Raw genomic sequence first — 12,516 nt, forward strand, 5'->3', positions numbered from 1 at the left:
TACGTTTTTGCCTTACAAGAGGGTTAGGGGAGGGGACCCAAGTAGGGCAGCCGCAGAGTAGGCAGGAAGGAGGGGGCAGGAGTACCAATGAGAAGGTTCTCAGTCTTACTGGCAATAAGGCAGAGATAGTTTGAAGCACACCATGCTGGAATAGCAGTCGGGGAACGAGAGAGGAAGGAGAGGAGGCAAAGGAACGAAGTTTAAAGCAGAGCTATGTGTTGTCAGCATAGCATTGAAAATGAGGAGGGAAGACCATCAGGTGGGCGAGAGGCGCAACGTAAATGTTAAAGAGCCGTGGCGAGAGGATGGAGTCCTGAGGGACGCTGCAGGTGGAGAGATGGAGGAGAAAAACGGGCCCAGTTGCACTTGGGAGGGCCTATTCAAGAGGAAGGTGGGCAGCCAATCCAGTGCTGTAATTTGTAATCTAAATCTGTAATACCGAGTTCTTACATATCTTTGAAGTGCATACTGCCATTCTGAAAAGTAATTCATAAGTTACTGCTTACCTTAGAATCGTGTTCCACTATTCTGAAAAGTAATGTTAGTATACCTATATCATTCCTGAAACTGAATAAGTGACATAGTACTGCCAATAGGGTCTGCTTGCCTTGAATAGTCTATTGCCATTCTAAAAGTCTACTAATGTGGTTTTACTCCCCTTGAATAGCTTACTGCCATTCTAAACGTGGTTCATACTTTGGTTTACTTACCATGAGCATTGTGTTGGTTTTTATAATGTGAACTTTGATAGTACCTACCTTTCTAACAAATTCTCTTTGCCTGTTTATGTATAAATAAACCTTTAGGTTTACTTTACATGAGTGTATAAGTGTTGCTTTAGACTATATGTATGCTACACGGTCTTTGTACCTTCCTACAGCCCTCTCTCTTCCTCCAAAGATAAGCCTGGTCATTGGTACCATAATATCAGAGGGTACAGTCCTGTAGCAAGAGTTAAAGATCTGTACAGCCCTAGATCTAGAAAAACTGTCCTAACAGTCCTGCTAGAAAAAATATTTTAAATAAAATCGTTTGCAGTGCTTCGCTCTGCATGGATTGAGTAAGCAGTCTTCAGTAGCCCAAGAGAAAAGTGTACCTACTTAACTAGCCAGAAGTACCAAGTGTCTGGGATTTCGCAATAATGTAAAAGACTAAACGAGAAGATGCAAACAGAAATGTGCCATGTGCAAAGGGCCACTACAAAGAAATAGCAAGGATTGCATGGCACGAAGAAAAAAAAAAAGAACTAAAAAAAGATGAGCAATCACAAGTAGGGATTTGAAATACCTAACGTTCAAAATTCTAAATGTACACATTAGTGCAAAAAAGGTGCAATCTTACCACCCCTAAGTGCGTGCAAAGGTTAGAAAGACGCTCACAAGAGCGTACAATTCATGAAATGGTGCCCGAGTGACCAACTAGACATTTTTCATAAACGGCTCGGGTCACCTTTAAAAAAAGATAAATTGTGCTTTTAATGTTTTTCTAACCCAGTTAAGAGTGCCTTCTGCTGCAGTCACTTGCTTTCAGCTCCTACTCGAGCTCATTCCATCACTGTGAATCCGCCCGTGCCCTACCCAGTGAAAGAAACTCAAACAGTGATCCGCCACGTGGGAGTAGGTTCACAAATGCGATCAAGGCCACGTACTGATGAAAGCCATTTCGAGTAACCTTTCACGGTAATGGAGTTTGCCACTGTGATGTACACGTACTTTTACTGGAGTACGCGTAACTGTTGTATGGGCTCATTTGAATCATGAATGGCAAACATTAATTCTGCACTGCACATTTTAACAGCTCTCATTCCGAATGCAGGGGGAGCGAGGTCATCATATAAGGATGGCTGGGCATTTGCCGTTCTGCAATTTATTGCAAATTCTTAACATTGATTCGTAATCGGGAACAGAATGAGTGTCTGGGATAAAATTGAAGATGGTAACAATCTGACAGGGTCACACACATGTATACGGTTGGGACGTTCTGGGACACAGCCTCGAATGATACGAGGCCATCCGTGAAGAAGTCCCTTCAGGAAATGTTCCTGCATGGTACATGACATTCAGATTGAATTGCCTCCACACGTTGGAGGTAACTGGACTATGAATTGGTCTTCAAAGAGAGAAGTGTGCCGGCAGATTATGTAACATGAGATTCACAGTCTCCTTATCGCTTAGTGTTACAGAGGAGAATATTGTTTTTAGGTAAATTCGTGCGCCCTCTCCTCTGTTAATGCTCCTACTTTGTGGGCAAGGTTAATGGATGGTAATCAGGTCTCCAGGATAATTGCCTTAATGTAATTTTTAAAAGAGATTTTTCACAAAGCGGAATTTGTTGGAAATTCCAAATACATGAATTCTGTGGGCTTTAGTCCTTATGTGCATGTAAGTAGTTGTGCATTTTTGTGTGCGTCACGTTGGAAGGTGTCTTTTTAGTGTGGTTTTATATTGTATTCTACTCGTCATTTGTATAGCGCCATTTTACCATTATTATAGCCTCAATGCGCAGTTAGTGAGAGAGCCCTCGGAGGACCGAAGTCCAGAGTGGTGGAGGGTATGGAGCACAATTAGGATGAGTGTGTGCATTTGACCAAAAAAGGCTTAGCACGGCTGGCCATGCTCCGGTAGAGAAGCAACTCATGCAGTCAGGCACATGGATGGAGGCTGCGAGGAAAAGGGTTGCGTCAGTACTAGAGACTTGCGATGGGTTCAACGTGCCCAAATTTGTTATTGGTCGGCGCTGCATTCTGCTGTCAGAAGTCTTGAGGTTTAGTCTGGTTAAAGTAGGCACAGACTTTATGTGAACAGCATGACATTTTCTCGTGGTCCTTACTGTATACTGATGTGTGTGGATAGCCATTTCTGCGGCCAGTGGAGTGATGTATAACACGTACCTTGCCGACATTGATGGTGCTTTTTTGTTAAGGTGCCCGCTCAGGTACTTGGCATATTCTGTCGATTCTTGTGCCTGTGATAAAAACGGTTCGCAGCAGCGACGATCTGTGCGCCAACTATTCGCCATGGGTTGTGCTTCCAGATTCTTTTAAGGCGGGTCAGGTGGCAAGTCTAATGAGCTATAAAACGCTTACTGATCATTTTAAGGAAGTACTTTTACCAAGAGTTGCCCATCCTAGGTTTCATATTTGCACAATAACTGCCCATTCCTTTCAGAGCGATGCTGAATTGCTTCTTGATGGCCCCCCTGTGGTGTAGCCTTATTTCTGTGCGGGAGGTGGGGCGGTGGGTGTGGACTGGCGGGGAGTGAAATGGAAAGGGGCCTGGAGGGTATTGAGGGGGACTGTAGCAAGAGGCACGCCAGTGGGCTGCCCGAGTGCCCCCCAGGGTGGAGAAGTAGAAGTGTTGGGGGGTTGGGGGGAAGAGGACAACGACGGGGGGCTGCTGAGAGGTAAGAGGACCACAGCGTGGAAAGGGGGGGGCTGGGTGCAGTGTGTCCTGGGCCGGAATGGCTGGGCAGGGAGAGAAGGTAGAGTCACCAAGAATGGACTACGGTACTGCACCTAGGAAACAGTAACGGACAACCCTCAGAATTCACTTTGGCACAGCAATGGACACTTATAAATCGACTTTGGCACTACAGTGGTAACACCTTGATTGAACTATGGCAGAGCGAGGGACGCCTAATGTATAAACACCTAGATTCAGCGAGATGGAAAATCCTAGATCCAACCTTGGCAGCAGTAACATGAACCCTCAGAAGTGACTGAATTTTCCACACACTCAGAAATCAACTTTGGCACTACAGTTGAAACAACTAGATTTAGCTATGGCAGTGACAGGGAAAAGGCCTAGATCTAACCTTGGCAGCACCAACGTAAATACTGAGAAGTGACTTTTGACACAGCAATGGACACACCCAGCAATCAGCTATGGCACTGCTGTAGAAACACCCAGATTTAGCTATGGCAATGAGGGGGAGCATGGAGAATCGACTACATTTGGGACCCAACAGTGAGTGGAGAAACACCTAAACCTGAGATACTTGAGCAGTGGGAGAAAACGCCTAAATTAGAGACAAAGCAGTGAACGGAGAAACACCCAAACTGGAGACAGGAGAGATCTGAGAAACACCTAAATTTGAGACAGCAGTAAATTGAGAAATGCCTACATTTGGAACAAGCAAAGAAAAGACCTAAATTCACCAGTTCCAATGTCCGCTCTAAAATGCTGTGGAGCACAATCACTGGGACTACGCCCTTGAGGTGTTGTTCCAAGGCCACCAGGCCCAGTCAGGGGAGGGAGCCAGTAAGAGGACTATGGGAGGGCGGGACAGCTGAGATGGATGCCACAGAGCGCCAAAACAAAATGTAAAGTGAAACAAAAGAGTAAACACATGGCTCCTCCAGATGCCCAGCAGGTACTCATCAGTTCCATATAATTATATAGCATATATAATGAGTTGCTGTGTATGATAACCGTTTTGATCTTGTTTTGTAATTGAGAAGTGTAAGGTTTCCATATAAAGAAGTAAAAAAAAAAAATACAATAGAAAATACCCAATAATATTGATTCCTTAACTTTTCACAGAGACTACTCCAGCCTCATCCCAGGTTGGGAAGAACACTCTTTCTCCAAGATGCTTGAAAAAGTTTCAACTGTCCATTTCCGGATCAGGTCCTGTGCTCTGGCATGTACTGCAAAGAGCCCTCAACACATGTTCCACCAAAGCAGAGCTCAGTCCATGCCAATGCAACCTACAATCATGTTGAGACGACCCAATTTGCTGTTGCCTCCCTGCGGATTGTGACAGCCAAACACAAGCCCATCAGTGAACGTAAACTCAGGAAACAACATTACCCTTTTTCGGTTTCATCACTGGTTTTTCTTTTGGCGGGATGAATGCTTTGTTTCTCTGCTCCTGTTTCTTAATGACGGCCTCTGCTTGCTTTGCCTGCAATCGACACACAAACACCACAATTAAATACACTGAGCTACACAAACTGCATCAGTCTTCAGATCCCTGCAACAAAATGAATAGCCTTACCTTGACGTCATCCAGCTTCTTCCGCCTCTTCTGGCTCTCTTTCAAGAAGTACTCCCCGCTAGCCAGCTCTTTGTCCATCTATTGATGAAAGGCAACAACACACAGCTTGATTAAGGAGGATACAACAGGTGTGTTTTGACAAGCAACCTGCATCCAATTCACAGCCGTCTGTTCGCATTTGGCAACGACAAACCAAACATTATGGAGCCAGTTTCCTGCAGTAATTACATGTGTGATGCTTCATTCTTTTCAACCTTCTGACACACGCACCAAGCTAGAGTTCTAGTGAATGTGGGCTTTATGTTGGGGCGCTGGGTTAAGAAGGCCCCAGTGCTTAGGAGTCATTTGACATATTGTGCCAGAAATGGGATCTGTGCGCCTGATCCCCAGATGGGGGTGTAAGATTTCCACTGCTCAGCATTAACCAATCTATAGGTGACTCGCAGTGTTCTGCACTTATAGAGCGTGCGGACGATTTCTCAATTACAGGAAAACATACACACGCGTGAATTAAACAAACACAGCTCATCATAGGGACAAGAAGGTTTCAGAATGTTGCCAGGCCGCCCAGGAGCTCTTAAAGGAGCAGTACCTTGCTGGGGCATATTGTGCAGGTGTCCAGGGGCTCCAAGATTGACAGGCGATTTATTCTAAAGTATGCGCATCTACAAGAGCCACAGCTGGGGTGGGGAGGGGGGGCTGGTGCCTAAAGAGCAAACATGCAACGCTTCAGGTTGTTCAATGGGGAATTGCGGGAGAGCGATTTCCTAATGACTTTAGAAAACGGTGGATCTTTCAATTATACAAACACTTTCGCATTTTGAGGGTGCTGGGATATACAAACAGCCCATATGCAAATCATACCATGTGCGACCAGGCTTCTCCACGAGTGGCAGAATGTAAGTGACTACCTGAATACCTTCCTGGCATAACAAGCGGGAAACGTGCGCCAAGTGCCCACCAACACAGTTCCGAAAGAAAAGTAGAACACTTACAAGTACAATTAAATGAAGAGAGCAATACTTGTGATGCAGACGTGTGTACTAGGCAAGCAGTTCAATAGCACAGGATGAGGAGGGTTGCGCGGTGGGCTTGAGGATTGCATGGTGCGTATAAAGCAGTAGCAAAAGGTATGATCTACAACCTAATGAGGTTTTAAAGGGCAGCCCGACTCGCCACCTTGTTGCCTGCAGGTTGAAATCAAAGCAGAAGTGGCCCTACCACGTAACAGCTACACATATTTGGCCACAAGTGCCTACCACTGAATCAACTCTGGGCTGGCACTGGCCCATTTGCCAATTGCTGAAATCAATCGCCCTGTCGAAAATCTATCTAGGGGCCGCATTTAAGGTAGGTAGAGAGTAGGCTGTGGTGCCGCTGGATTGGGAAAGGAGCTTGAAGATAAATACATTAGTTTAAAAAAAGTAATCAAACATCGAAGTGAAAATCAGTACAGCATGCCTCTATGCGATGCCCCCAAATGCACCACCTTCTAAGCTGCCCACACAGGAGGAGGATGTACTAAAAATGGCCTTCACACTGGTTCAGGAGTCTTAAGCCCATATCCCTTCCTCCATCCGGATTTTCAACAAGTTGGGAGCGGCGGGGGATAGTCTGATGGGTACCTCGCACCCAACATCTAGAAATCCCTCTCCAGAGAGGTGCTCACTCCCCTTCTCCATACAGTCAAGGCCTCCCTCATCCAAGGCGTTTGTGAGACTGGAAGTTACAGCCTACCCCTATGACGTGAGGCCAAGCTCCTTCCTGATTGTTCTTAACTAGTTTACCTGACATTTCCCAAATTAGTCCTCCACTGGGTTTCCAATACCGATGGGCTACCCGAAAGACTCAAGGTCCACTACGGTGCTCCCAAGGCACCACTTTTTCCAGAGTGTATCTCTGTGCACAGCGGCTACAAGGGCTCCACCGATTGGTGGCGGTCTTTGCTTATTAGAAGGGAGTTTCAGGCTGCTGTACAACAGAGGTCTGTGTGGGAACCCAAGTCGAAAATCCAGTACCAAGCCCACGGCCAGGCACTGTTCCTATGAGAATGAGTGGGATATCCACGAGGCTATGTAGGGCAGTGGCTACTGTCCGCATCAGAGAGGGAGGGCTGAAGGTGTCAATACAGATATAACCTTGTGTCCGAGGTCTGTGATAGTGCAAAACTAATGCAGCAGCGACGGACTGTTTGAACATTAATAACCCTCAGATTGGCGTCTGAGCTCCCACGCTAAGCCCATACACGTTAAAAAGGAGTCCGCTCCATTACTGTACTTTGAAAAGGGATGAGTGTTGGGTACAATTTTGTGGAGTCCAACTGGTGTGGGACTTTAATATCAAGCAGATAAGTCTTGTAGTGACCCAACCTTCAACATAGGCCTGTACTACACAAGTCAGTGGAGAGGCTGAGCAGCCAGGCTCATTTTAGAAAGTGTGCTGTGAGCTGTAGAACAGTAGTCACAAGTATTCAAGTAAACACTTACACCCTTAAAAGCTATATTACAAGTATATATTTATATATACACAAAGTAAAAGAATCACATTAGGTTAGGCAGTGACTAATGGTTACATCAAGTAGAATTTTAGAATCAAGTTATTCAAGTAGCAATAATGCAGGGGAGTACATTATTTTTGTACTAAAACATTTCCAGCTCCCGGAGTGACATCTGTGAAGGTTAGTTAGTAGTAGCACTTATGGTTCACCATACAATATTGAGTTTGGAGGGAGAAAGTGTTAGAGTATAATAGAACAATGCAGCACTGGAACAATAGTCTTTCCTCCCAGAGGGATCTAGGCAGTCTTTCATCCCAGAAATAATAGTGTAAAACTATTAAAACCTGTAAGGGAACAAGCACTGCCGAAGTCAGTAGGGTTCAGAAGGGATGCCTTTAGGGAGCGACGACAGACAATGTCAATAAGACTGTTCTAGTTCTGAATCAATCTTCTTAGAAAAAAGTTAGTTGAACAGTCAGTTAATGAAGAAAAATCCAGGAGCTCAAGTGAGCCTACCTGAGGTGCACAGGTTGTTAGGCCTGCACAAGTGAATTGCAGTAATTCAAAAGGATAGAACGGAGCATTCCACAAACTAGGAAGCTCTAGATTTGGCTAAAAGGTGGTCAAACCCAAGGCCCCACAGTACTTAAGAATTGCAGATGTTCCAGCTGGCTTCCTTTTTGATGCAGCGATGCAGACTCTTGTTCCTGGACCTTGGTCGTGGTGACAAAAGGAAAGACTGACGTCTGGCAGGCTTCGGCGGCAGCACTCTGGAGAGGGACTCTGCAGCAATGGATTATACTTGTTTTAGTAGCTCTTTGTGGTTTTGGTGCCTTTTTCTCAGCGCTAAAGAACGAGGAATATACCCGGTTGGAATTTCCTCGGTCCTGAACTCTGGACGAAGATGTCTTGCTTCTGTAGACTCACACGGATGCCTGAGAAGTTTCAGCCTGATTCGTCCCTTGGAAGACGTTGCACTCGTCGATAGTCCAGGTAACCCCTGGTATTGAGAAATTGAGATCAGGAAGGTCGCAGCGATACAGGGGTTGGCCCAGAAAGAAGCAGGTCTTGAGGCTAGTTGGTCCCACCAGCCTAAAGGAGGAAGTAGTTATTGGCGGACCTTCCCTGTTGAGGGGAAAACAGGGTCAGCATAGCTGCAAGACTTCACCTGTGCTTTTGCGGTCCTGGAAGGTGCTGCTGGCATCTTTCTGTGTAGTCTTCTTCGGATTTGGTGTTCCAGTGGTTGACTGCCTGTAGTCCCAAAATCCTTGCCTTATATGCAAAATCACATTTATTCAAAGCCCTAAGCTGTCAATCACACAGGAGGGGTCGTCCTCTAGGACAGCCACCCGCCCAGTTGGAACTGGTTTTGGCCAGGCATGCCTACAAAGGCCAGTGAGGTTTCGGGCTCCCCTCTCACTTCCTGCTTTCCCAGACACACTTTAGCCTGGGCAGATGTCAGTGCTGAAGCCCGCCAAAGGAAAACACACAATGTACTCAAACATGATCTAAACAGTAAAAGCCCAGAAGAAACTAACAAATGAGAAATGGCGTAAAAAAGAAGACGTGCCATTTTGGTAAAATTGTCACCCAGGGGGGTTCTGTACGGCAGCTGAGAAATCAGCCTGCAGATGCATGGCGCAAAAAAGGTAGCAAAAATAAACTACTGCCACCAGCAATTCAAGTTAGTTAGTGTAACAAAGTTACATGAGAAGTGGGATAAGGAGTTACTGTGTAACCCCCAGCACCCCTCATAAGGTGGTGTGTGCTGGACCCACAAAGGAAAAAGGTAAGACAAAAGTTGTCCTACTATTCTTAGGAACTGTAGTTCACACAAGAAAATGTATTTAAACATTTAGGAGGCGTCCAAGGGACTCCTCAGTGGCACTGCACAAAGGGTGCTGTGTGTCACTATGTAAAAAGCAGATGCCTATGGAGTTTACCAGACTCCATTAAAACAGAAGGAACACAAAATCTTAGTTAGAAGGAACAGGCATGAGTGGGTGGCAAAAGGCCCACTCATTCAGGAGGTTAAAATCAAAAAGATCCCATATTCCAGCAAAGGGCTGTGTTCTGTAAGGTTAAGGGGAATTACCACAGAAACAGAAAATTCTCCCCAACTATGAGCGCGGAAGCACAGAGGAAAAAGGCAATCCGAAGGTTGATGGTGAAGGGGCCCGACTAAACCTACATCTTGGCAAGACCTTTTCTGAAGGCAAAATCTGAAGCTAGTACCACTGCCCCAGCTTTCCATTTATACCAGAAGGTGGCAAAGAGGCAGTTACTGTACCCACTAACCTGCTGGGAGCACCCAAGTTAAGTTCTCCTGGGCATTCTAGTATAGATTGCCTAATTCTCCCATCATACTGTTTCCATCTCATGGAACAAGGCACCATTTTGATCAGAAGTCTCTTGCTGCAGGGGTAACACAAGGCTCAGTTATTGGCCCCTTACTCAATGTTGGGTAAGAATGTGAGCAGTCCAACTGGCGTGGAACTACACAAGACTTATCTCTTGGTATTAGGTAACCCACCTTTTAATATAGGCCTGTACTACACAAGCTGGTAGTGTGACTGAGCAGCCAGGCTTAGCTTAAGAGTGGTAATGTGAGCTGCAGAGCTGTAAAATGAACAGTAAATACAGGTATCCAAGTAAACACGTACACACTCAAAGTTATAATATAAGCATTCTTTAAAAAGCAGCAACTAATAGTAAGGTTAAGGTTACATTCAAAAAGTGATCAAAGCAGGAGAGTAATTTTTCATGTTATACATTTTCCAGCACCAAGGGTGACGTCATTTGAGGTCAGTAATAACACTTATTTTGTATCACCTTTGCAGTATTTAGTTATAAAAGGAGGGAAAGGTTAGGGTTAGATCAGAAGATGCTGGTATTCTATAAAAACTGTTAGATTCTCCCAAAAGGATGCAGGCAGTCTGTTATCCCAGCAATAGGAGTGTTCAACAATTACAACCTGTAAGGGAACAAGCACTACCAAAGCCAACAGGTCCAAAAGGGGGCCTTAAGGGAGCCAGGATAGCCAAAGTCAATGGGCAAAGTCTATGTTCCGATGCTCTCTTCTTAGAAAATGTCTTTAAATAGTCAGTAGTTCAAATAGAAAATCACAGCAACTCAAGAGGGGTCCCCTTGAAGAAGCACAAGCTGAAAGGCCAGTGCATGTGAGTTGAGGTCAACTCAGAGTAAGGTAAAATAGCACTCCCCAAGGTAGGAAGCACCCCAAATGGCAAACGGATGATGTACCCCCAAGCCCCACAGTACCTGTGAACTGAAGAAATTGTTCCAGCTGCATGCCTTCTGGCTGCAGTGGAGCAGACCCTTGTTCGTGGTCATTGGGCGTGGTGACGAAAGGGAGGCCATCTGGTGGGCTCCTGCAGCAACACTTGAGAGGGACTCCACAGCAATGGATTCTCCTCGATTCTGCAGCCCTTTGTGGTTTTGGCGCCTTTTTCTCAGCACCAAAGAACGACGAACAGCTCTGGTTAGAAGTTTGTTGATCCCTCGGTCCTGGACTCTGGTGAGGGGACACTGGACGTGGATTTCATGCTTCTGTAGGGTCCTCTGGATGCCCACAAAGTTTTGGCCGGATTCGCACTTGGAGGACAATGCACTCTCAGATATTCGAGGTACCACAGGTATTGGGATTCTGCAGTTTTGGCAAGTCACAGCAAGTCAGGGGTTGCGCCAAAATAGAGTTGATCTTGAGGCTAGTTGGTCCCACAAGCCTAAAGGAGGAAGTCGTACTGTACGGGTCTTCCCAGCGGATATGAAAACAGGGTCAGCACAGCTGCAGGGATTCAACTGGCGTCTCTTCACGTCTTCTTCGTCGGATGTTGTCCTCTAGTGGTCGGCTCTGCCTCTAGTCCCTAAAACCTCGCTTTTTATGCAGGTTCCCATTCATTCACAGCCCTAGGCTGTCAATCACCCAGCAGGGTGGCTTCCCTCCAGGACAGCCAGCCAGCCAATAGAAACTGGACCCTCGCTCATTTCCTGCTTTTCCAGACACACTGGAGCAAAACACACTAAGGACTCAACCCCGATTCAAACAGAATAAAAGCCCAGAAGTAGCTAACTGACAAGAAATGGCAAAAAAAGAAGACAGGGGCCATTTATGGAAAATTGTCACCCATGGGTGCTTTACTGCAGCAGAGGTATCAGCCTGCAGATACACTTCACCAGGTAGTAAAAAAAAAAAAAGACACCACTGTCACTACCCATTCAAGTGAATTAGTGTAATAAAATGTTACATGAGGAATGAGTTAAAGGAGTTAACACAGAGTGGTGTGTGCTGGACCCATAAAGGAAAGGGCAAGACGGACAGGGGCCATCCTACTATTCTTGGGAACATTAGTCCACCCAGGAAAATGTAGTTACACAGTAAGAGAAGTCCAAGGGGCTTCTTAGTGGTACTGCACAAAGGGTGCTTTGTGTCACAATGCAAAAAGCAGATGCATATGCAGTTTACCAGACTCCATAAAACAGTAAGAAACACAGATAATCCTAGTCATAAAAAACACATGATAGAGTGAGAAAAGAAGTCCCACTCACGCAGGAGTTAAAATTAAAAAGCCCCGAGTCCAGCAAAAGAGTTGGGGGTCTCTTGAAGGGAATTGGCACAGAAATGAAAATTCTCCCTAACTGGCAACTCTTCTCCTTCTTGGAGTTCTCCGATCATCTCTTTGTGAGCGACATGCAAATCTTCTCATTCCCTTCTCACTCCTGCTTTTGCTGCAATCTACCAGTGAATGGCCCTTTGATGTCTCTTGATTGACTCCTCAAACATCAAAGTCATCTGTTTCCTGACTCCAATACCTTAACCTCTCCTTCTCACACCTCATTTCCCCCTGACCTGCTCTCATCTTCCCCTAAGGCAACCTACCTTGGGCTCCCTTTTGGCAAAAAACACAATCTCCACCAATGTTTTTATGTAACCAGGATTAGTCTTCTTAATATCAGGAAAATCTGACCCCTTATCAGCTACCACTCTGCCAAATCCCTTGCTA

The 12,516-nt window shown here is 45.6% G+C and overlaps 1 protein-coding gene across 1 annotated transcript in view; it reads right to left on the reverse strand.

The window, feature by feature from the left end:
- Positions 1-12,516, reverse strand: part of KRR1 (KRR1 small subunit processome component homolog) — an 85,623-nt gene that overhangs the window by 14,889 nt on the left and 58,218 nt on the right. Inside the window, exons 8-9 of the mRNA XM_069629708.1 lie at positions 4,999-5,076; positions 4,812-4,905 (exon numbers count right to left, since the gene is read on the reverse strand). Of these exons, the coding sequence (XP_069485809.1) occupies positions 4,812-4,905; positions 4,999-5,076 (172 nt within the window). The remainder of the gene's footprint in view (positions 1-4,811; positions 4,906-4,998; positions 5,077-12,516) is intronic.

Source organism: Ambystoma mexicanum, chromosome 12 (genome assembly GCF_040938575.1).
Source record: "Ambystoma mexicanum isolate Mex_15411 chromosome 12, UKY_AmexF1_1, whole genome shotgun sequence".
Lineage (NCBI taxonomy): Eukaryota > Metazoa > Chordata > Amphibia > Caudata > Ambystomatidae > Ambystoma > Ambystoma mexicanum.